Source organism: Microcebus murinus, chromosome 9, assembly GCF_040939455.1.
Source record: "Microcebus murinus isolate Inina chromosome 9, M.murinus_Inina_mat1.0, whole genome shotgun sequence".
Taxonomy (NCBI): Eukaryota; Metazoa; Chordata; class Mammalia; order Primates; family Cheirogaleidae; genus Microcebus; species Microcebus murinus.
Window position 1 is genome coordinate 86,649,808 of NC_134112.1, and position 25,518 is coordinate 86,675,325.

At 37.0% G+C, this 25,518-nt stretch overlaps 1 protein-coding gene across 1 annotated transcript in view; it reads left to right on the forward strand.

The window, feature by feature from the left end:
- NUP205 (nucleoporin 205) overlaps window positions 1–25,518 on the forward strand; it is a 74,661-nt gene that overhangs the window by 45,544 nt on the left and 3,599 nt on the right. The window contains exons 25-39 of the mRNA XM_012744712.2: window positions 351–422; window positions 781–938; window positions 1,681–1,761; window positions 2,507–2,698; window positions 2,940–3,207; window positions 3,300–3,398; window positions 7,289–7,437; window positions 8,416–8,607; window positions 9,987–10,108; window positions 12,150–12,288; window positions 14,251–14,377; window positions 15,230–15,306; window positions 17,984–18,112; window positions 18,307–18,433; window positions 23,692–23,858. Coding sequence (XP_012600166.2) covers window positions 351–422; window positions 781–938; window positions 1,681–1,761; window positions 2,507–2,698; window positions 2,940–3,207; window positions 3,300–3,398; window positions 7,289–7,437; window positions 8,416–8,607; window positions 9,987–10,108; window positions 12,150–12,288; window positions 14,251–14,377; window positions 15,230–15,306; window positions 17,984–18,112; window positions 18,307–18,433; window positions 23,692–23,858 — 2,099 coding nt within the window. The remainder of the gene's footprint in view (window positions 1–350; window positions 423–780; window positions 939–1,680; window positions 1,762–2,506; window positions 2,699–2,939; window positions 3,208–3,299; window positions 3,399–7,288; window positions 7,438–8,415; window positions 8,608–9,986; window positions 10,109–12,149; window positions 12,289–14,250; window positions 14,378–15,229; window positions 15,307–17,983; window positions 18,113–18,306; window positions 18,434–23,691; window positions 23,859–25,518) is intronic.

A 25,518-nucleotide genomic window follows, 5' to 3' on the forward strand; every position in this document is an offset into this window, starting at 1 on the left:
ACAGATATTATATACAAAATATTCAGTTGAGTTTGTCACACTAAGCCAGCATGACCTGTTATTTCACTATGTTTTATACATGCAAATTAAGCATAAGCTTTTAAATCAGCTCATTGGCATGATTAGGTCTTACCAGTTTTGGAATTTTGATTATTCTCTTCACAATTGTGAAGTGAATCCCATAGGGACAGAAGGAATTAGATGAATGTTGGTAGTAAGTACTCATCAATCTTTGCATTTTAATTATCCATTTGCAAAGGGCTCTTTGACCTAGAAATAATGACCTAGAAATAAAATACCTATGTTTGTTATTTCCAATTTCTGATCTATTATTTTTGAATTTCTAACAGATGGTGAAGGAGGAATAGAAGATGAAAATAGGTCTGTCTCTGGGTTTCTTCACTTTGACACTACTACAAAAGGTAAAGGCCTTTGAATTTGTAATAAATTTATTTTATAGACATATAAAATTGCTTAAAACTTTAAGAGAGGCCGGGCATGGTGGCTCATGCCTGTAATCCTAGCACTCTGAGAGGCTGAGGCGGGCGGATCGTTTGAGCTCAGGAGTTCGAGACCATCCTAAGCAAGAGGGAGACCCCATCTCTACTAAAAAAAAATAGAAAGAAATTAGTTGGACAACTAACAAATATATATATATAAATAATAATAATAAAAAAATTAGCTGGGCATGGTGGTGCATGCCTATAGTCCCAGCCACCCAGGAGGCTGAGGCAGGAGGATTGCTTGATCCCAAGTTCAATTACTTTCTATTATTTTTAGTACGTCGAAAAATTCTGAGTATTCTTGACTCGATTGACTTCAGTCAGGAGATCCCTGAGCCTTTGCAGCTGGATTTTTTTGATCAGGCACAGATTGAACAAGTTATTGCTAACTGTGAACACAAGAATTTACGGGGACAGACAGTCTGCAATGTCAAGGTGAGGATTGCTTTAAAGTATGTATCTATAGGCCGGGTGTGGTGGGTCAGACCTGTAATCTCAATACTTTGGGAGGCTGAGGCAGGAGGATCCTTTGAGCCCAAGAGTTTGGGACTAGCCTGGGCAACACAGCAAGACCCCATCTCTACAAGAAATTTAAAAAAAAATTAGCCAGGTGTGGTGTTGCACACCTATAGTCCTAACTACTTGGAAAGCTGAGCCAGGAGAATCGCTTGAGCCCAGGAGTTGGAGGCTGCAGTGAGCTGTGATCACGCCACTGCACTCTAGCCTGAGCAACAGAATGAGACCCTGTCACTTGCTTATTAGACTAGGGCTTTTGTTAAACAACCCTGAAATAAGAGTTAATAAACTACACTAACTTTAGTAAAAGGTTCCCCATCACCTTCCTTTTAGGATTAATAGTTATCCCACCTAGCTAGAATATGGAGTGGTTTTAACTATTTAACTCTCTACCAGGTAAATGGTAATAGCTTTGCCAATAGGAAGAAGATATCCAGAGTGCTTGCGTTAATTTACCTGCGCATAGGCTCTTTGGTACCACTCTCTGGAATATGAGGGATACTTAATATTTTTGTTTGGAAATTGGACAGTGCCATTGTTGGATTATATATAAAGGTATCTGAAACTTTCTTTTTTAGGACTGTTTATGGTAATTGCTGGGTGTTTTTGTTCTGCCAGTGTCTGAAATCGTCTTACTTTCTCTCTTTTCTTAATTCCATAGCTTCTTCATAGAGTTCTTGTGGCTGAAGTAAATGCCCTTCAAGGTATGGCAGCCATAGGACAGAGACCTCTACTAATGGAGGTAAGCTCCATTGAGTATATGTTAGTTTTAGCCTTTTAACTACTTGAACCACTTCAGTTGTTGGTGAAAAGACATGTAAATTGACATGTAGTTCGTTAATTAGTAAACTACCTAAAAATTAAACCTTAATGGAATCTTTCACTTTTGATTTTATAACTTTTGTAAACTAAAGTTAATGTCTGGTATGTCAAAATAAATAGTATGTTTTCTGCTAGGCTAGTTAAGGATTTGCAACCTGACTTTGCTTGTTCCATATCAGTGAGGGAAGAGAGACATTTGTCATCACAAGTAGGGAGTTTTGGGTAAGAGGTCAGGTGGGAAGAACCACCACATAGATGGAAACATAGTTGGCCAGGCCAAAGCAAAAGGCAAAGAAAATAAAAGATATTGTCAGGGAAACATGCCATTGAACTTGGATTTTAGGCAATTTTAGTACTCTAGAGTAAGTTTAAGTAGATAGTTATAAGGAAGAGTCAAAAAGTTCATTTTCATCTATATCTCTTCTGTTTCCTGCCTTTCATGCATGTGTTCGTGTGTGCATGACACACACACACACCCCCATATATATTATTTTTATAGTCTTGGCCACCAAAATAACATGAAAAGGTAGCTGCTTCCTGGCTTTCAGGTAGTAGGTTTTCAAATAAATATTTTCTGAGTAACTGAGAGTACTTAAATGAATCTGTTGATAACGGACCTTATTTGCCTGTGTGTCAACCTTTTGATTCAATTTCTGTGACTTTAGGAAATCAGCACTATACTTCAGTATGTGGTAGAAAGAAATAAATTACTGCAGTGTCTTCATGCAAAGCGGCATGCACTGGAGTCATGGAGGCAGCTGGTAGAAATCATACTGACAGCTTGTCCCCAGGACCTCATTCAAGCAGAGGATCGACAACTGATCATTCGGGATATTTTACAAGATGTGCACGATAAGGTGACATACTTCCTACATTACTTTATACTGCTGAACAAATTTTATATATAAATATATATTTATAAAATATATATATAAAAACAAATATATTTTGCCACCCTAATTTTTCCGCATTTTACATTAGTAAAAAAGGGTTTTATATATATATATATATATATATATATATATATATATATATATAATGTGTTTGTGATTACAGTTGAAAGCAGGATCCTCACTCTAATTTGCTTTATACTTTAAGATATTGGATGATGAAGCAGCGCAAGAGTTAATGCCTGTGGTCGCTGGTGCGGTGTTCACCCTGACTGCTCACCTAAGCCAGGCCGTCCGCACAGAACAGAAGCAGCCATTGGTCTTGGGACCAGGAGAGACCCATTACGCTTTTATGCTCGATAGTTCTTTCACCTCACCTCCTGCAGCAGAGAGCCCACTAGTGGGTTTTGCTTCTATTGGGGATTCTTCACTTCACATCATTTTGAAGAAACTGTTAGACTTCATTTTGAAAACAGGTTTTTTCATCTATAAATTACAACTTTTGTGTTTGTTTTAACTTTTATTGAAAAAAAGTTTTCGTTTGACAATATCTCCCTAATCTCCCTAGGTGGTGGATTCCAACGAGTAAGGACTCACCTGTATGGCTCTCTGCTTTATTACCTACAGATTGCCCAGAGACCAGATGAGCCAGACACCTTAGAAGCAGGTAGGATTAGATTGATTCCTAACCCCTAGTTTTAGAAAAGGTTACTTTAAATTGCCACCTCTCCATCTTTTGACTAAGCACACTATAATAAATGAGTCTTGATGTAGTCATTAAAGCACTTACTCTATAGTTGAGGAAGAATGTTTAGTTTTTAAGATTTATGAAGATAGAGCCAGGCACAGTGACTCATGCCTATAATTCTAGCACTTTGGGAGGCCAAGGCAGGAGGATCACTTGAGGCCAGGAGTTCGAGATCAGCCTGAGCAGCATAGCAAGTCCCTGTCTCTACAAAAAATAGAAAAATTAGTCAGGTGGAGTAGCATGTACTTGAGTCCCAGCTATTCAGGAGGCTAAGGCAAGAGGATTGCTTGAGCCCGGTAGTTTGGTGTTACAGTGAGCTATCATCGTGCCACTGCACTCCAGCTGGGTGGCACAGCAAGGCCCTTTCTAAAAAAAAAATGAAGATAGTACATGAATTCTGTAAAATAAACAAATAAATAAAACACCCTCAAATAATACTTTTTTTTTTTTTTTGAGACAGAGTCTCACTTTGTTGCCCAGGCTAGAGTGAGTGCCGTGGCGTCAGCCTAGCTCACAGCAACCTCAAACTTCTGGGCTCAAGCAATCCTGCTGCCTCAGCCTCCTGAGTAGCTGGTATTGCAGGCATGCGCCACCACACCCGGCTAATTTTTTCTCTATATATTAGTTGGCCAATTAATTTCTTTCTATTTTTAGTAGAGACAGGGTCTTGCTCTTGCGCAGGCTGGTTTCAAACTCCTGACCTCTAGCAATTTGCCTGCCTCGGCCTCCCAGAGTGCTAGGATTATAGGCATGAGCCACCGCACTCGGCCCTCAAATAATACTTTAGCTTCATACAGTCTGTCACTCTCTCACTTGTCTCCGATCCCACTGAACAATATGCATAGAGTGGTACAACATCTTTCTTTCCTTCACACTGAATCACAGTACATATGTAGTTGATTCTTTTAAAATGGCTCTGTTCTTCCAAGGTATGGATATAACATTTAACCATTTTCCTTATTCTTAGGCATTTAAATTATTTCTTTTTTTTCTTCTACCCCAGCCCTTCCCTTAAATTATTTCTAATTTTTTACTGCCACAAAACTGCTGTATCAACTATTCTTTCACGTGCCTATATTTTTCAAGAAGGATGCTTCGTGGTAGAATTTCCATGTGAAAGAGTATGTACATTTTTATTTTAATAGATTCTATGAAATGGCCTTCTAAAAAAAGTTTTAGCCGTGTAAACTCTCATCAATAGTATACATATATCTTTTTGTACTAGTGTGAGGTTTCTTTAGATAAATTCTAAGAAGTAGAATTCTTGGCTAAAAGATTTGTATATTTAAAATATTGATAAATGCTGCTTTCTAAAATGTAGTTAGCATTTTTAATTGAGAATAATAATCTGGAACCTTTGGTTTCCAGTCATGAAAAATGTTTTTAACTGTTCAACAGACAAATATATAATACCCTATGGCAGAGTTATTCTGCTATTTGTTAAGAACTTGTCAGAAGTACCTTCTTTTTTTTAAATTTTTTCCTTTTTTTGAGACAGAGTCTCACTCTGTTGCCCGGGCTAGAATGCCGTAGCATCAAGCAACCTCAAACTCCTGGGCTCAAGCAATCCTTTTGTCTCAGCCTCCCAAGTAGCTAGAACTACAGACATGCGCCACCATGCCCACCTGATTTTTTCTATATATTTTTAGCTGTCCAAGTAATTTGTTTCTATTTTTAGTAGAGATGGGGTCTCTCTCTTGCTTAGGCTGGTCTGGAACTCCTGAGCTCAAACGATCCACCCACCTCGGCCTCCCAGAGTGCTAGGATTACAGGCGTGAGCCAAGAAGTACCTTCTGATAGTGGACTTTGTACCCTTTTCCTTTATGAATGTTTGTTATTTTGTACACAGACTCTTAAAAACCACTGTGGGTAAGGCTCAGGTGATCTCATAGTATTCTTGTATTGGTTGTGTATTATTCCATGTGTAGTACCTTAGAACATAATAACTAAATGGTAGATTTATAGACATGTAGTACCCACTTGAATAGTGAATGCATGAAGATATTTTTTTTTTTTTTTTTTTTTGAGACAGAGTCTCACTTTGTTGTCCAGGCTAGAGTGAGTGCCGTGGCATCAGCCTAGCTCACAGCAACCTCAAACTCCTGGGCTCAAGCGATCCTCCTGCCTCAGCCTCCCGAGTAGCTGGGACTACAGGCATGCGCCACCATGCCCGGCTAATTTTTTATATATATATCAGTTGGCCAATTAATTTCTTTCTATTTATAGTAGAGACGGGGTCTCGCTCTTGCTCAGGCTGGTTTTGAACTCCTGACCTTGAGCAATCCGCCCGCCTCGGCCTCCCAAGAGCTAGGATTACAGGCGTGAGCCACAGCGCCCGGCCTGCATGAAGATATTTTTAAGGTCAGGAAAAATATAAGAATAGTTTGGAGAAATTTTTTAAACAAACATGAGCTTCTTTTAAGAAGAGAGATAGTACTGGGATTCCCCCATCCCCAGTATCTCCCACATGTTTTTCTCTTCTAAAGTTTTTTTTTCCTTTCCGTTAGTTTGAATTGGCAAAATCACAACCTAACCACTGGGTGGAGCTCTACAATAGGCTTTTTATTAATGTAAGAAATCATCAGGATGAAGATTTAAAAACTCCTGCTACCTAGTAGTTCGGAGGGGAAATCATGAGATTAGTTTGAAATCAGGTTACTGCTTAATTTATTTATTTATGTATTTTTTAGAGACAGGGTCTCATTCTGTCACCCAGGCTGGCGTGTAGTGGTGCAATCATAGCTCACTGCAACCTCAAACTTCTGGGTTCAAGGGATCCTGATCTTCCTGCCTCAGCCTCTTGAGTAGCTCCTACCATAGGCACATTCCACCACAGCTGGCTAATTATTTTTTTCCTTTTTTTTTTTTTTGAGACAGAGTCTCACTCTGTTGCCCGGGCTAGAGTGCTGTGGCATACAGCAACCTCAAACTCCTGGGCTCAAGGGATCTTTCTGCCTCAGCCTCCTAAGTAGCTGGGACTACAGGCATGCACCACCATGCCCGGCTAATTTTTTCTATATATTTTTAGTTGGCCAATTAATTTCTTTCTATTTTTTTTGTAGAGACGAGGTCTCGCTCTTGCTCAGGCTGGTTTCGAACTCCTGACCTTGAGCAGTCCTCCTGCCTCGGCCTCCCCGAGTGCTAGGATTACAGGCATGAGCCATTGCGCCTGGCCAAATTATTTTTTTAGTTTTTGTAGAAACAGAGTCTTGCTATGTTGCCCAGGTTGGTCTCAAAATCTTGGCCTCAAGTAGTCCTCCCATCTTGGCCTCCCAAAGTGCTATAATTACAGGTGTGAGCCACTGCATCCAGCCTCAGTTATTGCTTTATTTAGTGTGTTTGTGAGACTGTTCTAAGAGATTTACATCAATTTCATATAAAATGTATGGTCATATTGTTAATTGTCATTGTACTTTAAAATTACCTTTATAATGGGTGTGCTTTTATTTTTAATAAACATATCTGATTTTTTTGGAGGCAGATTTTTGATTATGTTGTACTTGGTTCTTTCTAGGCAAATTCACAAAGATCTCAATAAATGATAAAAGATTATCTGGATAAATATAGGATATTCTCTTGGAGTCTCATAATTCATTTTGATTTCTTTAAGAAATTATTTTAGTGTACATACATGAAACATGTGCATTGTATTATTAAAGTTTACCTCCCTGGACTCATTGGCATTGGTCAGTGGGCCTTTGGGTATATACAGTAATGGAAGGAAGGATTTTTTTGTTGCATATGAAATGTCACTACTTAGTTATTAAACTGCTTTTTATTGAAGTGTTTTTCTGTTTTAATCCTTATAGCCAAAAAAACCATGTGGGAGAGGCTGACAGCCCCTGAGGATGTATTTAGTAAATTACAGAGAGAAAACATAGCCATCATTGAAAGTTATGGTGCTGCCCTCATGGAAGTGGTCTGTCGAGATGCTTGTGATGGTCATGAGATTGGAAGGGTAAAGTGATTATGGTTTAGTGTTATAATTGAATAAGTATTTTCACTTATTAAGGTATAAACTGAAGTTTAAAATGTATGGTGCCTATAAGAATTATTTTTTATAATATATTAGTGGATTTGCTTATTTGCTATAATTTGGGACTTCCATTTTGTTTATTCATGTTTTGTTTAATTGTGTTTAGAATCTTAATTAATTCAGAATTTCGGTTCAGAATTATCCTTTTGCTAATTTTGAGGTTGGCCCGGTGGAACAACCCTGACAGAAACAACAGAAATGCTGCTTAATAAAGATATTTAGTTAAGGGAATGCTAGATAAATTGCCTTTAGACTGAGTATATCTTTCTCTGCCTGAATGCTTTATAGAGAATTTGCATTTATATTTCTTTTAAATATTGTGGCACACTGGTGAAGATGAAATGAGAAGATAACTTCGTCCTAGTGGAAAATTATGTAGCATTTAAATCATGTTTCTGAAGACCGTGGAAAACAGGAGTTAAAAAAGTAGGATAAACTGTAAACTGTGTAGAATTTTTATCCATAGAAAAAACACTAGGAGGAGATAGACCAAAATAGGTTAACTGTGTTTATCAGATTGTGTATTTCTTATATAGTTTTCTATGTCTTCTGTAATGAAGGTGTAAAACTTTACAATTAGAAAAAAGGGCTATTTAAAAAAATGATTTTCCTCTAACAGTAATGTTTAGATTCTGCCAAAATATATTTAATGCCATTATTTTAGTGTTTTAGGTTTTGTTTCAGAAATATAACTTTACCCTGAAAGTTTTCCTTTCATTAATAAATTGAGATTCTGGATCCATAGGTTTAACTTCTCAAGAAAACAAAATAAGGAAATTTTGTTGTGAGCAACCATTCTCCTTATGAAAAAAGGTTTTTAGTATTTCCAGATAAAGGCAATTATTGTCACTGATTTTGGTAGCCATCTTCGTGTTGAACTTTGATTTATTCTTCCTTCAGATGCTGGCCCTGGCTCTACTTGATCGGATTGTCTCCGTAGACAAGCAGCAGCAGTGGCTTTTGTATCTTTCTAACAGTGGCTATTTGAAGGTCCTCGTGGACAGCTTGGTTGAAGATGACCGTACTTTGCAGAGCTTACTCACTCCACAGCCTCCCCTTTTGAAAGCCCTTTATACTTATGAATCTAAAATGGTAAGGCTTTATTGACATTTGATGTTAGATCAACAGGTGACCTGTTAGATCAACAGCTCACTTCCTCCTGGGGTAATAGATGAATTAAGGAAAATCAATGTGGCATACATTTTGAATATTTCTATCATATAAGCTGTAATCTTTTTAAAACAGTTTTAAATTTAGAGATCTGTGTATCTTCTGAGCATGCAAAAAATGGGTGAAATGATCTTGAGAGGGTTAATTAGAAAATGGGGCTGCTGCTTACTTATTAACTCAGCTTGCTAATGATGGTGATATGACACCCAGTGCTCTAGGAAAAGAGAGCAGAATTGTCCTCCTACAGCATAATTCAGATTATATTAGTTTCCATATTGAAAATTCCCATGTAGATGTGCCAGTTCCTCCTTCCTTCCTTCCTTCCTTCCTTCCTTCCTTCCTTCCTTCCTTCCTTCCTTCCTTCCTTCCTTCCTTCCTTCCTTCCTTCCTTCCTTCCTTCCTTCCTTCCTTCCTTCCTTCCTTCCTTCCTTCCTTCCTTCCTTCCCTCCCTCCCTCCCTCCCTCCCTCCCTCCTTCCCTTCTTCCCTCCTTCCCTCCTTCCCACTTTGTTGCCCAGGCTAGAGTGAGTGCCGTGGTGTCAGCCTAGCTCACAGCAACCTCAAACTCCTGGGCTCAAGCAATCCTACTGCTACATCCTCCCGAGTAGCTGGGACTACAGGCGTGCGCCACCATGCCCGGCTAATGTTTTCTATATATATTAGTTGGCCAATTAATTTCTTTCTATTTTTAGTAGAGATGGGGTCTCGATCAGGCTGGTTTTGAACTCCTGACCTTGAGCGATTCTCCCGCCTCGGCCTCCCAGAGTGCTAGGAGTACAGGCGTGAGCCACCACACCCAGCCCTAGTTCTACTTTCAACACAGAATTTTCAATACAGTATATAATTCATCATTTCCTTGCCTCAAGATCTGTTTCAGTTTTTCTGTTTCCTCGTGGTAAAAATGATCACAAATGCCACAATAATAGAAGCTCCTTTTTCCTCCTTCATTCATTTATTCAACAAGTATTAATTTAATTCCTACTATATGCCAGGCTTCGAACTAGGTGCTAGAGATACAGCTGTGAGCAAAACAGACAATTCCTTGCCCTCCCTAAGCCCACATGATGATGACAGAATCTACAGTTTAAGTGAATACTTAAACCATGCAAGGCACTGTCTGCAGGCACCGCGTCCTCATAAAAATCCTAGGAGAAAGGTGGTATAATGCGTCCCTGTGGATAGCCCAGAATTTCTCTTCGGTGGTGACTAAAGATGAGAAATGTGCCATGATAGTGCTTCACTTTTATATGAGGCTCTTGGACATGATTTCACTACTGATGGTTTTTCTTGTGTAACTTCTTAGGCATTTCTCACAAGAGTGGCTAAGATACAGCAGGGTGCTTTAGAGCTGCTGAGATCTGGGGTGATTGTGAGACTAGCGCAATGCCAGGTTTATGACATGCGCCCAGAAATGGACCCACAGGGGTAAGTGTCCATATAGTTTAGTTTGGTTAAGTTTCCAGTAAAGGATTATTAAAGGGAAAAAATTTCCAAAAATAATGTTGTCACTGTTTGAGTAGTACTCTTTTACTTGATGTGGGGTTTTTTGGTCATATGCTCCTGTTATTTACTAATAAATGGAAGTTGGTAATAACGGTAAAAGTGGGTAGGGGTGGAAGCGAATTTTGTTAGTAAATGTGTACCTTCCCAACCTTACTATTTCGTTCAGTAGAAATACTTGTTTTCAGTTACAGAGGTCCTTTAAAGAATTACAATAAAATTATAATTCATTGTGGATTTCATATTCCTAATGATCTGAATAGGATTTCAGTGTTTATATTTTTCTCATTTTTATATTTGACCTACTACTTGCTAATTTGAAAGCTTCAAGTGAAATTATTTTCAAATTTCAAGCTTTTCAGATTTCTCAGTTCAATTGGAATATGGAAAATTCAATTTGAATTTTTTTCTTTTTTGTCTACATGACTGCAACATTATTACGCAGACAGTATACTTTCCTAGCAGTAAATAATACTTAGATTGGATTTAGTAATTGTTTTTGGAGGATCCATTACCAAATTCAATGTAAGTTTTTCAGGCTTAACTACAGAACTGTTTTACCTCCTGGGGAAGAAAAATTTTACTTTGCTATTGCTTTCTAAAGTTGTTTTTTTTTTTTTGAGACAGAGTTTCACTTTGTTGCCCAGGCTAGAGTGAGTGCCGTGGCATCAGCCTAGCTCACAGCAACCTCAAATTCCTGGGCTCAAGCAATCCTGCTGCCTCAGCCTCCCAAGTAGCTGGGACTACAGGCATGCGCCACCATGCCCGGATCATTTTTTCTATATATATTAGTTGGCCAATTAATTTCTTTCTATTTTATAGTAGAGACAGGGTCTTGTTCTTGCTCAGGCTAGTTTTGAACTCCTGACCTTGAGCAATCCTCCCGCCTCGGCCTTCCAGAGTGCTAGGATTACAGGCGTGAGCCACCGCGCCCGGCCGCTTTCTAAAGTTTTAAACATGAGAGTTATTATTAATATTTTCTCTTTAGGTAAAGAGAGTTGAGTTCAATACTCTTTAGTTTGTGGCGTGTTATCACTTCTCTGTGCAAAGCTTCTTATTTATTTCTGTATTCTGCTTCCATTCCCTCAATAGGCAGCCATTTTCTTTCGTACAAAAATTCAAATATTAATATAAACATTGATAATAAATAAGAGTTTATTAATACAATGTTCTGAGACCTACTCTTAAGGGTTAAGTGATTTTACAACCTCATTTTAACTCTTTTAAATCTTGTCTTATTTTATACAGGTTGAGTATCCCTAATCTGAAATCTGAAATGCTCCAAAATCTGAAACTTTTTGAATGCTTATATGACACTCAAAAGAAATGTTTAGTGGGGTGTTTTGAATTTTGGATTTTCAGATTAGGCATGCTCAACTGGTAAGTATGTATAATGCAGATATTCTAAAATCTGAAAAAAGTCCAAAACAGTTCTAGTACCAAGCATTTCAGATAAGGAATACTCATCCTGTATAAGGAACAGTGTAGAGTCATTTTTGGATTGGGTAGAGAAGGAAATTGGAGGAAAGTAACTTGGTTTTTATACTCATCCTGTATAATGAACAGTGTAGAGTCATTTTTGGAGGTTGGGTAGAGGAGAAGGAAGTTGGAGGAAAGTAACTTGGTTTGTCTGCATCTTACTCACAGTCTCAGTGGCCCCAAGGGAGCATTTAAAGAACAGTAAATATGTTTGGGAAGTTTCAAGCGTTGTCTTTTTAAATTATACAGGTTTTCCTTAATAAGGTTTTTCAAAATTCAAATAACTCTGTTTTTACTAAACTATAAGTTTAGGCAAAAGTGTATTTCTTTGAATCACTGATGTACATATAGTACACAGAGTACTAATTAGCAGCTTCTTATCTTATTCCTCTGGCTGTGATTCACGTGCCACATAAATGGTAAGGAATTGCTGAGAGTATACCTTAATCCTTGTAATGTTGCTCTCCTTTGGTTGAAATGAATAAAGCTTATTTGGCATGAGAGACCCTCCAGTGTTCATCCCTACACCAGTGGATCGCTACCGTCAGATTCTCCTTCCCGCCCTCCAGCTGTGCCAAGTCATCCTCACTTCTAGTATGGCCCAGCACTTGCAGGCAGCAGGGCAGGTAAGATGGGTCTTTTGTTGGATATTGTCTACTGCAAATCTTCATTTTACAAATACAGAAACCCTATGCATAGAAACCTTACGTGATTTACCTTAATCCTAATGTTTGTGACAGAGCTATGTGTAGAGAACAGGCCCCTGATCTTTGCTTTGAACTACACTGGGCTATTTTGTACTCTTGTTTGAATGAAACAGCTAATAGATTAGTGAGATAGAAAGCAAGACGTTGAAATTTATTCCTCCATAAAAGAATGTAGTTATTGTAATAGTAATAATTTGGCTTCTAAAATGTAATTTAAGCAGATATTTATTGAGAGAAAGCTATGTTATGCCTTGCAGAACGACGAAAGATGATAATACCACATTTATCTATGATATTTAGAACTATCAAAATTTTTTTAAACACTAGAAATTAGTTTTATTTACATTGCTTTTCAGTGAAACCTTCAAACATGTTTTTTGTTTGTTTCTCTAGTAATACAGTAAATGATTTAATCTTTCAGTGATTAATTAGGTTTATCATCATGAATCTACAACCTTTTATTTGTATTGCTTTATTATATTGTGAAACTGTGTCCTAAAACGCTTTGATTTCTGGTGATTTTTGTCTGCTTTTGCTGCCTTCAGGCCTCAGCCTATCTCACCAGGGTAGATGCTGTTGTTTCTAAAGGACAACTTATTTCATACTGCAGTAGTGCAGGTTGACATGCTGCCCCTTTAGGCCTATGTGGCCTTCAAGTCAGTTCTTTAAAACTGCTTGTCTAAAAATTTGCTTGTCTTCTCCTTGATTAAGATTTTTTAGATATGGGACATTTTGATACAAGGCATTGGTTTCCTAGCACCAATCTTGTGCTGACTGAAACAGAATCACCTGAGTGGCCTCTTAGAAAAGTACAGATGGCTGAGTTCTGCATCCAGTGGTGATGGGCAGAGGCCAGGAATCCATATTAAAAAATAAAAGCAGTCACAGTTTCTGTGTGATTCAGATCCTCAGCTTGTTTTGGCAAAGTCTGTGTCTTCAAGGTGTTTATAATCTAGTTGAGATATTCATATGTGAAAATACTGAGAGAATCCTCCATGATGGTGCACTATAAAATGCCAGCATGGAAGGGCAGAGTTTATTTATTTATTTATTTTTAGACAGAGTGTCACTTTGTTTCCCAGGCTAGAGTGAGTGCCATGGCGTCAGCCTAGCTCACAGCAACCTCAAACTCCTGGGCTCAAGCGATCCTCCTGCCTCAGCCTCCCGAGTAGCTGGGACTACAGGCATGCACCACCATGCCCGGCTAATTGTTTCTATATATTTTTAGTTGGCCAATTAATTTCTTTCTATTTATAGTAGAGACAGGGTCTCACTCTTGCTCAGGCTGGTCTCGAACTCCTGAGCTCAAACAATCCGCCTACTGCAGCCTCCCAGAGTGCTAGGATTACAGGTGTGAGCCACCGTGCCCGGCCAAGGGCAGAGTTGAGAGGGTCAGAATTTATATCTCTTTTGTTTTTACCACATCAAAATGAGAATTAGGCAAAATTGTTTATTTGATTTTCCCCATGTCACACTTCCATAGAGCAGCTTCTTGAATTCCGTAGTTGTTTTTATGCCTACTCATTTTAAATTCTTGTTCTAGTTCCATTTAGACAAACAATAAAAGAAAATAGATGTCAAATAATAGTTTTCATAGAGTAGGTCCAAGTTATATCATATTCTTCTACAGTAGTCTCTAAACATATTATTTATTAACTTAGAAATAATTCTTTAGCTTCCTTGTTAATTTTAGTTAAATTTTGCTTCCTGAAGAAATAAACTATGTTTTAATAAATGTAGAAAACAGTTGCATATCTCTCATTCTTCCTCATTACATCGAATTACTTCAACATTATTTAAAAGATGAGTTACACATTTATAATATAATTTTCTATCTTCTACCTCTGTTTCTTCCATTTCTCCTCTTTTTCCATGGCTTAGGTGTTACAGTTCCTCATTTCACATTCTGATACCATACAAGCAATTCTGCGTTGTCAGGATGTTAGTGCTGGGTCTTTGCAGGAATTGGCTCTGCTGACAGGAATTATAAGTAAAGCAGCACTTCCTGGTGAGTTGATTATGTTGAACTGACTTTTACTAATTCTTTACAGGCTGACATATACTTAATAGAATGAGGTTTTTATTATCTTGCAGCTGTATGTGACTTATTTGAAGTTGTTACTGCTAAGAGTTAACTGCCTTTATATAAGTAATAAGTTTGTTTATAAAAATAATATATGCTCATTATTAAAAAATGCAAAAAGTTCGAGGAGATAATTAACACTCAAAATCTCACTACCTAGAAATTACCAAATGTTAACATTTGAGAAGTGGCTTTTCTAACATTTCTGTATGTATATGTATGTATGAGAGAGAGAAAACCAGAGACATACACAAGTAACTTTTGAGAACAAATATTTAATTTTACGTGAATTTAACAGATAGATTAATTGCAGAGAAAGGGAAGGAATTGCTGTATTCCAGACAAATGTTTCTTCACTACATGAGTATAGAGATATAATCTATTAAAAAATCAGTATGATTAAGGAAAAAAAGATTATCAAAAATTATTAAGATATTTTGGTCATTTCCCCCAATATGATTTCTTTACTACATGTAAATTTTAACTTTTATGGATATAAAAACAATTAAATTTTTCTTGAAAACTTTAAAAAATGCCTTTTAAAGCCAACAATCTATATTTTAGATTGCATATGATTGTACATTTGCTAGTGCTGGTATTACTAACATATAAAAGGTACTTAGAGTCTTTGTAAAATTGTATTTCTCAAAACTCTTTCATGGCAAGAGTGTCTGTTCATGTACATAAAGAATATAAAATATTAGCTCTCTTCCTAGTTTTTAATAAAAGCTCTTATTTATTATAAACCTGTATTTAAAAGCATTCCAAATTTTATAGGTATATTAAGTGAACTTGATGTTGATGTAAATGAAGGATCTCTAATGGAGCTACAGGGACATATTGGAAGATTCCAGGTAACTGATCTTATTTCTTTAAATAGCAGTTATAAGACATATTAAAAAATGTAACAGTCCTCTGACTCATCTCCCCATTTTTCTCCTTATATTTGGGAAACCCCTTTCACCTATTTTAATACATTTTTTGGTATTTGTAAATAGCATTCTTATGTTGCTACTACTTTATTTTCCAATTTTGAGAATCAGCTATTGACTTTCCATTGAGGAGGATAGGAATTTAGATTTTTTATTCCATTTTCTCCATCATGCAATATAAATTGTACATTTCTCATCACACCCTCCTGAAACTCAATATATTGTATCACAAATTTGGTTATATTAATATTTAGTGTTACATCCTTATAATTGTATAATATGATGTTATTTGTGATTAAGCCATGGATGATACTTTTCTGTGCAATGTTTTGTTTTCCCTAGAGTTAATAATTATTTCTTTTTTATTTGCTTGGTTTTTTTTTTTTTTTTTTTTTTTTTTTTAATTATTTTTTTTTATTTTGGCATATTATGGGGGTACAGATTTTAAGGTTTCAATAAATGCCCATTTCCCCCCTCCCCCCAAAAGTCTGAGTCTCCATCATGACCATCCCCCAGATGGTGCACATCTCACCCACTATGTATGTATATACCCGCCCCCCTCCCCCCTCCCACCTGCCCAATACCCTATTACTGTAGCACCTATGTGTCCACTTAGGTGCTACTCAGTTAATACCAGTTTGCTGGAGAATATATCTGGTGCTTGTTTTTCCATTCTTGGGATACTTCACTTAGTAGTATGGGTTCCAGCTCTAACCAGGAAAATATAAGGTGTGCTATATCACCATTGTTTCTTAGAGCTGAATAGTACTCCATGGTGTACATATACCACATTTTATTAATCCATTCTTTGATTGATGGGCACTTGGGCTGTTTCCACAGCCTTGCAATTATGAATTGTGCTGCTATAAACATTCGAGTGCAGGTGTCTTTTTTGTAGAGTGTCACTGGATCATTTGGGTAGATGCCCAGCAATGGGATTGCTGGATCAAATGGTAGATTCACTTGTATCGCTTTAAGGTATCTCCATATTGCTTTCCACAGAGGTTGAACTAGTTTGCAGTCCCATATTTGCTTGGTTTTTGAGTACTTAATACTAATTTCTTCCCAAACTCCCCTCCAGTTCTGTAAAATTTTGATATATTCAAACAGATAGTTTATCAGTTAGATAAACACATTCTTCTGGGAGCCTCGTAGCCTGCTTTGGTCTGAACATCTTCACTTTGAATTGGCAGAGTAATTTTATTCATATACTGGAATTTATATTCCATGGCTTTTAATATAATAATTAACTAGTCCTTTTTACATGAACTGTTTTTCAAGTTTTCAAAGAAAAATGCTGCTATTGGCATTGTTGTGTACGTATTTTAAACTCTAGATTAAATAACCTGTGGTATTACAGGGACTAAGGGTACACACATGGTACATTTTTACATTGTAATTGTCAAATAGCTCTCCAAAAAGGATTGCTTTCTCTCCAGCAAAACCCAGCAATATCCTGGGTTTTTTAAGTCTTGTAACCTTTTATTGATAGAGAGAAAAAGACCTTTTTGCTAGATCTTTCATAAGGTGACCTTTGGAAATGTTTGAGCACATCTGTTTTATCTCTCAGAGTAGGAAACACATTTATAAGTTTTAAAAATAGATATAACTAATTTGACACAGTAAGTTTATATTAGAGCCTCATTAATATATTTTGCCTTATCTAAACTTATTTAAACTAACATCAGTTAAAATAATAAGATAATTAAGTTATATATGTGTATATCTGTGTATTTATATCTATATATATTGTAACCAATTTTTAAAATACATGTTTTTATTCTGAGTTTATTATTTGCAGAACATTGTGCTAAGCAATTTAAAAACGATACAATATAATTTCTCAGGTAATCCTGACAACAGTCTTAGAAATGTGAACATACAGGCTTGAGGAAGTTAAGTAACTTGTCCTAGATCACACTGAACAAAGGTATACCCACTATTTGGAACTCATGTCTCTTGAGTCCAAACCCCTGGGCTAACCACTGGATATGCTGCCAATTTTGAAAAGCTTGTTCTTTTCCTCTGAGAACCACAGGAACAATGGTATTCTCAGGTGAGAATGTCACCAACATTTAAAGCTGGTGACATTTGCATTTTATCTGCCAAGGCTACCTGTGTGTTCCCAACCCCTTTATGAAGTCCCTAGAAGCAACGTTACTCACAGGAGTAACGACCTTTAAATCTGTGCATTGTTAACATGCGTGTTACGAACCATCTTGTAGTTGACCTTTCATTTTGCTTCTCATTCGTTTATCAACATGTGTTTCATTTAATGAGTATCTTCCAAAGAATTATTAAATACTTTTTTGATGCAGAAAATTCTTTGGCAAATATTTAGATTATATTAGGGATTTATTGCTAAAAAAACATTGGTACTCTTTTCACGAGTTGCCTACCAATCAAATACCTTTGCAAAAGAGATGAATTTTAATAATACAAGCTTTAGTTGATTCAGTTGGAAATAAAATATCAGATGCTTTAAAGAATGATTCCATTATCCACTGGCTTTTTCTTTTTTCTATTCCTCAAGAAAGAGAGGTCACTAATTTTAAATATATTCAGCTAGATAACAACAAAATATCTTTTTCTTTCTTAGCGCCAATGCTTAGGACTACTAAGTCGTTTTGGTGGCTCTGACAGACTCCGTCAGTTTAAATTTCAAGATGATAACGTGGAGGGAGATAGAGTAAGCAAGAAAGATGAGATCGAACTGGCTATGCAACAGGTAAGAGGAGTGAGAATTGTGCGACTGACCATTCTATAAGGTTTTTATGTTTTTGGAAAAATTTGATAAAAATAACAGATGTGAGAAATTTTATAAATTCATTTATAACTTGTTTTTCCTTCAAATCTAGATTTCTATGATATGAGAGCATTTTGGGGGCTAATGTTTTTGTTAATGCTGTTGTTCCATTATAGATTTGTGCTAACGTAATGGAATATTGCCAGTCGCTCATGCTACAGAGTTCCCCCACCTTCCAGCATGGTGTGTGTCTCTTCACACCTAGTCTTTCAGAAACCGTTAATAGAGATGGACCACGGCAAGGTGAGCCTAGTTCTTTCCTTCTATATCTGAGGAACTAAGTTGCTATGATTATGATACAGCTGTTCTTCTTGGTTCCAATAAGATACAGTTTTTTCGTTAAGAGTCATTAAGAGGAAAAGTTTTAAGCGACCTTTTAAAGGAGTAGGAGGTATTATTGTTAGACTTATATATTAAGGTTAGAGAGCTGGAGAGAATAGAGAAATTCAAGATTTTCTGGGGAGAAATCAAGAAGAACCATGTGGGGAGAGTATAATTTGAATAGTACTTGGGGTCCCTGAAGAAAGGAAGTAGGATTGGAGAGTAAGCTAGCTGGATAGAAAATATGAAAATATAACAATTCTGTTATGTTAAATCATGTTAAGCTGAATTTAGTGTCTAAACTGGGTTTTGTATTATAGCTCCAAATTTCTGTAACATAGCAAAATAAATTTAGATGCTAAGCAGGCTGACTTAGCCTATGATTTTCTGATGACTCAGTAGGGAAGATGTGGAATATGGGACAGGGTGATGGATGAGTTAAAGCTGTAATCCTATGGGACACTCGGAAAACAAAGCCCATGAGTATCTTGGTGGTGGTAATGGAATGGACAGTTGGTAATTTCAGGAAGCCTCTGTTTGAGATTTCTGAGAATAATTGTTTCATTTTCATCCTCTTCAAAAACTTACTTTCCCTGAAAATTGCTTAATCATAAAACATACGTATTTAGTAGAATAGTAATATAGAATAATAATATGAAAAATACAGTTTAACAATATATAACCTTATCATATATAAATTATGCCAAGAACTCTGTTAGGCTCTATTATAAAATATCCTGGCTAGTAGGATTAGAAATTTTTTGTTGTTGAACTATTATTTATATATGACAAAATTCAGCCATTTTAGGTATACAGCTTGAATAATTTTTAGTAATTGTATGCAGTTGGGTAACTACCACTACAATCAAAATATAGAATAATTCCCCATTCCTTAAAGATTTCTTCTTGCCTCTTTACATTTGATTGTTTCCTTCAACCTCTGGCCTAGGCATCTACTATTTTGATTTCTGTCACAGTAGTTCTGCCTTTTCCCACCTGCGTCTGCTTCTATGTATAGTATGTCTAGGTTTTTTAGGGTTTTGCTGTGGAGGAGCAGGGAGGAGAGTCTTGTCTTGTATGATCTTAGTTTGTCATACTTGAAACCAGAAGTCCTTAATAATAGTTATGGAGTAAAATGCTTAAATTAGACTGGACATGTAAAACAATTCCTTTGGCTTAGTTAGCAAATTAATTCTACATAGTTTTTGTTTTCTTCTATATTCAAAAAGTTTACTGCCAGGAAAACCACTCTAGAATAAAAAGGGGCTACTGTGGGAGGATTCCAGTCCCTGCATGGCCTCACCAGTGTGAGGGCAAAGTTATCTTCCTAGTTCAGGTGACTTGACCAGTGTGAAAAGAAGGGTCATCTTTTCTTTGGAAGGGCATGAAATGATTGGGAATCCTATCCAAAGACCCCTTCTCATTTGGTAGAGGGCTTTTCCTATCACCCAGAAGTGACTTTTAATCTGATCTATCCCCTTTTTACTTGGCAGTTTGGAAATGAACGTCAATCTGTTTATTAATCTCTGTGGGACTATATCTTGATGAAGCCCTCTAACTCTGCCTCAGAAGGACAATTCTTTTCTTCCCCTTTGAAACTAACCTTTTATTAGTAAAACAAATTTAATGTGAATATTAAATTTTCAAGCAAAAATATAATTTTATCATTCTTTAAAAACAATCATATGCTAATAATTGGTAATTATTAAAATTTTATTCAGTTGTTACTCATTTTGAGCCAATCCTAAAGATCATTCTTTGATGTTTAGTACTTTAAGTTGAACTTTTAAAAAAAATTTTTAGTGAATGATGTTTTATTAATTTTGAAATTTGATATCTAAGTTTAGCACTTACATATGAAGAAAATATAGTTAAAATAAGAAGCTTCCAGATAGCCCCTATTGTTAATGACAAAAATCTAGGCATTACACCATGGAATATAAAATTTATTTGAAGCAATCTCTAGTGGAAAAGTCAGAGTGGACCCACTATGGTTCCCATTCACAAAACTGTAAATTTATTCCTCTCTAACGCAACTAAACAGCCTTGTAAGGACCACTCCACAGGGCTTCTGCCTTTTTTTCTTACCGTCTTAAATTTATTAGTCTTTCCTATACAAATCCTAGACCCATCTCCCTGGCTAAATAGGAGTTTGTTAAATACATACTCAATCTTCACATTTTTCTCCTTCTTTCTTCTTGTCTTACCAGATTTAATGTCTCAAGTGGCCTGTATGCCCATAGGATTAGCCAGGAAGTAGCACCTAGCCTGCCACCTCCCTCTGTCCTGGCGGCCTCTGCTGTGGCCTGCATGGACGTAGTTGGTCACTAACACCCTGAGCTGATATTCACACCATGAGGCACATCTGGAGCTCATCTTGTTCTCTTGGGTTCCATACTTTTCTCCTGCTGATTTCTCAGCAGTGGCCTCTAGTGCTCGTGCTCCCCTCACTCTTCAGCCTCTGCTTCCTGATCTCTGGCCTCCTCCAATTCTTTTACTATATCCATGTTACTTCTAAGACATATAGAAAGTTCTGGATCCCTTGTACTCCACTTATAGGCCCTAGAAACCAGGAATAGTATCTCAGACCCATACACCTAAACCCCTTCCTTAACATGAGTAATTTTTTTAAAATTTCAAAATATTAACAGAATACAAATGTTTTTGTTACATGGGTACTTTTACCCTTTGTAATGCTTAAGTTGGGGCTTTTAGTGTGCCCATCACTGGCACAGTGTTTGTTGTGCCCAATAGGCAAATTTTTGCCCTTCTCACCCTCCTCCCTTGTCGATTTCCAGTTTACATATCTTTGTGCCCATCGATTAGCTCTCAACTGTTATATTAGAGAGTACATGTGGTGTTTGTTTTTCCATTCCTAAGATACTTCACTTAGGATAATGGCTTCTGGTTCCATCTAAATTGCTGCAGAGACATTATTTCATTGCTTTTTATGGCTGAGTAGTACTCCATGGTGTATATATAGACCACATTTTCTTAATCCACTCATGAATTGATGGGCACTTAGGTTGATTCCACATCTTTGCAACTGTGAATTATACTACAATATTCAAATGCAGGTGTTTTTTTGATAAAATGACTCCTTTTCCTTTGGGTAGATACACAGTAGTGGGATTGCTGGGTCTAATGGTAGGTTTACATTTATTTCTTTGAGGACTCTCCATACTGTTTTCCATAGAGGTTTGCATTCCCACCAACAGTATGTAAGTGTTCCTTTCTCTCGGCATCCATGCCAGCATCTCTTGTTTTTCTGACTTTTTAATAATGGCCATTCTTACAGGGGTACAGTGTATCTCATTGTGATTTTAATTTGCATTTCCCTGATGATTACTGATGTCGAACATTTTTTCATATGTTTTTTGTCCATTTGTCCATTGAAGATGAACTTTTTGAAACCTTATAAATTGTTATTTTTCCATAGACTTTTTTAAGGATTGACAACCATATTTTTCTCTTCCAATTCTAGACATATGTGTAGGTAGGTATGTGGTAGGTTTGAGAATGCTTAGTTATAGAGAGGCATTTTAACCTGGTGGTTAAGAACACAGACTGATGATGAACTGGCTAGATTTGAATCTCAGTTCTACAAGTAATTTATTGGTATGATTTCAGAAAATTACTTAAACTCTTTGTTCCTCAGTTTCCTTGTCTGTAAAATGGAAGCAATAACAGGCTCTCCTCTGATGAATTGTTGTAAGGATTAAATTTGTTACATGTAAAGTCTCTTAGAACACTGGCTGGCACTTAGCACTATAAGATGTCAGCTGCTATTATTTTCATTATGGCTATTGTAGTATATTTTACTTGTGATCCAGAGACCCTTTCCTATTGCACTTATAATTCTGAGACCACATGATCTATGATCTGTCCTGTGGGATCTGTTTTTGTATTCCAGTTTCTCATAAGTCATCTTCATCTTGTGTCTAAGTCTGATAGCCTCTGAACACTCTAATATTCTCTAGACTTGAGCAAGTTAGTGTGGTGAGAACTCCAGAAATTCTCTGGAGTCCTTCCAGCATTAGATCATCTTCTTAGTGGACATCTTTCTATCAGGGTAGAGATCACACAAATAGTATCTGGAGACCAAGGTACCTAATTTTACTAGCAGGAGGCTCTCAATAACGACCTGTATTATAAAGATTGTAACATCTTTACTGTAGACTGGGAAAGGATACCTGGCACATTGAATTTGTCTGGGATATACTGGTTGCTCGCAGCATCCACAGACAAGGGACTATTCTCTCTCTTTCCCTCTGTAGAAAGATCTATGAGATCTGACTTTAGAGCAAAGTTAAGAGAATTGGTAGTGAAGAAAGACAACACAGATCTCTCCTTCAGTATTCATGACAGTTTGGGCCATTAAACAAAGATTATCTCCAAATTGAACTTGAAGTTACCACGGTATTTCCAAGAAATACCTCAGTCATTAGAGGAAATTGCTCTAACTATAGCAGACAAACTATCTCTAGGATGATAATGGTATTGTTCTCTAGTTCTTCTTCCCTCTGCAAACAAATTTTATGACATCTAGCTGTTCCTTTGCACCTTCATTAGAAGGTAGCCTGGTAAAAGACATACCATTTTGTTTTGTTACCCTAATGGAGTTGTTGTGATAAAAGACTTGTTACAGTTTAAATCTAGTTATATTTTTTGAATATTTTGGTAAGTGTGCTTGTCTCTTTGAAAAAAATGACTTTCAGCTGTTAATCTAGTAACCAGAAAGATGCAGACCAGAAATGAATCCATATAACTAGAGCCATCGGGTAAGGCAGGAATCATTCACCTGAGGACAGGAAGCCCCAGAATTGTGTATATGGTTTGTATATGTGATGGGAGGAGGGATGGGTGTAAAAGTTTGTAACTTTGATGGAGTCCTCAAAGAAGTCTTTACCCAGTGAAGGGTAGGCTCTATTGATCTCCATCAGCCAAATTTCTTTATTCTCTCAGGATCTCTAGCCTTATTGTATGTACCTGATTACAGTAGCTCCTTATCACAGATTCTTTGAACTATCAATGGTATTTAAAAGTAGTCTTGGGTTGGTCTTAATGATAGTTTACATGTCCTTAAATTCTAGGGCATCTCTTGTTTTAAAACAGGTCATTTGAAATTTGTATAAAATGCCTATAAGTGGAACATTGTTTTATATCATTGACTCTAATAGATACCCAAGCTCCAGTGGTTCCATGTTGGCGCGTGCCTGGTTTAGGCATTGTTGTCTACCTGCTGAAACAGAGTGCTAATGATTTCTTCAGCTATTATGACAGTCATCGACGGAGTGTTAACAAGCTACAGAATGTAGAGCAGCTTCCCCCAGATGAGATAAAAGAGGTATGAATCTTATAATGAGCTCTGGGGACTTGAGAAATCATTGCTGTTCCTAGGGCTGGGGTACTGATCTCAGACTGAGTAAAAAAGATACAAGCAATATGACTAAAGGAATTGAAATGATTCTTTTATGTGACTTGGAGAAGAGTGTCTCACCTTAGCACCAGCCTCATAAGCATAGAAACTCTTGACCAGGCATCCTCAAACTATAGCCCGAGGGCCACATGAGGGTGTTTTTGCCCGTTTGTTTTTTTACTTCAAAATAAGATATGTGCAGTGTGCATAGGAATTTATTCATAGTTTTTTTAAAACTATAGTCTGGCCCTCCAATGGTCTGAGGGACAGTGGACTGGCCCCCTGTTTAAAAAGTTTGAGGACCCCTGCTCTTGACTGAAAAACAGTGAAGTAGCACCTGTTTAAGAAAATAGAAAGGCAGCTGGCCTTTGAATAAAGAGTTGTGGGTAATTTATGCTCTAAAATCTGTGCTGAGAAGCATGAGTTTTTATTGCAGGTGTTTTTTCACTAGAACTTAGGTAAGTAAGTGTCTCTTTGCCTTCAGCGTCTTCGATATCTCTTTAGGGAATTTTTCAAACAAATGAGATAGCATATCAGACTTGACTAACTTCTCTTAGTGACCCAGAATCATTCCCTTGTGCTTATTATAGCTAAAGATGCTGCATTGCTAGCCTTGTTCCCTAAGTAGCTTGCCTTCTTTTCTTTTGGCACAGCTGAACCATAAGGCCAATTCCTAAGGCAGTGCTAAAGCTTCCTGGTGTCCAGTGGCAGCCTGGAGGTTAAGCTGTTTTGTCATTCCTTGTTCACACCAGGCTTTTTAAAAAACTCCGTATCATTCTTATAAGTAGTCAAAGCCTACTCCCTCTTGCCTACTCTTTTGATAATCATAGGGAACATTTATTGAGTGTTTATGATGTGCCAGGCCCTGAGCTACAGGTTCTACCTGAATACATGAGGCAGATATTATTGCTATTCCCATTTCTTAGGTGAGGAAACCGAGGCACAGAAGGCTTGAATAACTTGCCCACAAGCACACAGCTAGGTGGAACAGGGTGATGAAGGAGTTACTGATTGGGTTCAGGTAACCTCTGAAATTGTGTGGTTTTTACATCTGGCAGTCCTTCTTCCCTCATGTGTAGCTTGTTGGCGATACTCATACTTGCAGGAGGAACTACATCATCATAATAAAGCATGTGCCCTTCCGTCAGCCTCACTCGAGACGCCTTCTGTCAAACCCAGTGTCACAACATTAAATTGAACGACTGCTTATATGTATGCCAGATTGAGAAGTGATCAGGGGAGGCTTTGGTTGGTGATCATACTTTAGTTATGCTCCAGAAGTCTACTTTACTTTTTCCTCAGAAGACACCTGACAGCTGTCACAGAAATTCTCCATGGGATTGTTACACCTACTGATGGAAAGACCTACTATTTTGTTTTGTTTCTGTAATGTGACAGGAAACTCAGGGTTGGTGGGCCTATCGACAGACTGCAGATGTCTATTTCAGGGACAGACTTTTTCAAAAGGCAGGAAATAAACATTCATTTGTGAATGTGAGCCTCTTTGGCTTTCATTTTTAAATATTACTATCTCCTTAACTAGATAATAAACTCTTGTCCTTCAGGATGTTTAAATGTTTTGAGTGTT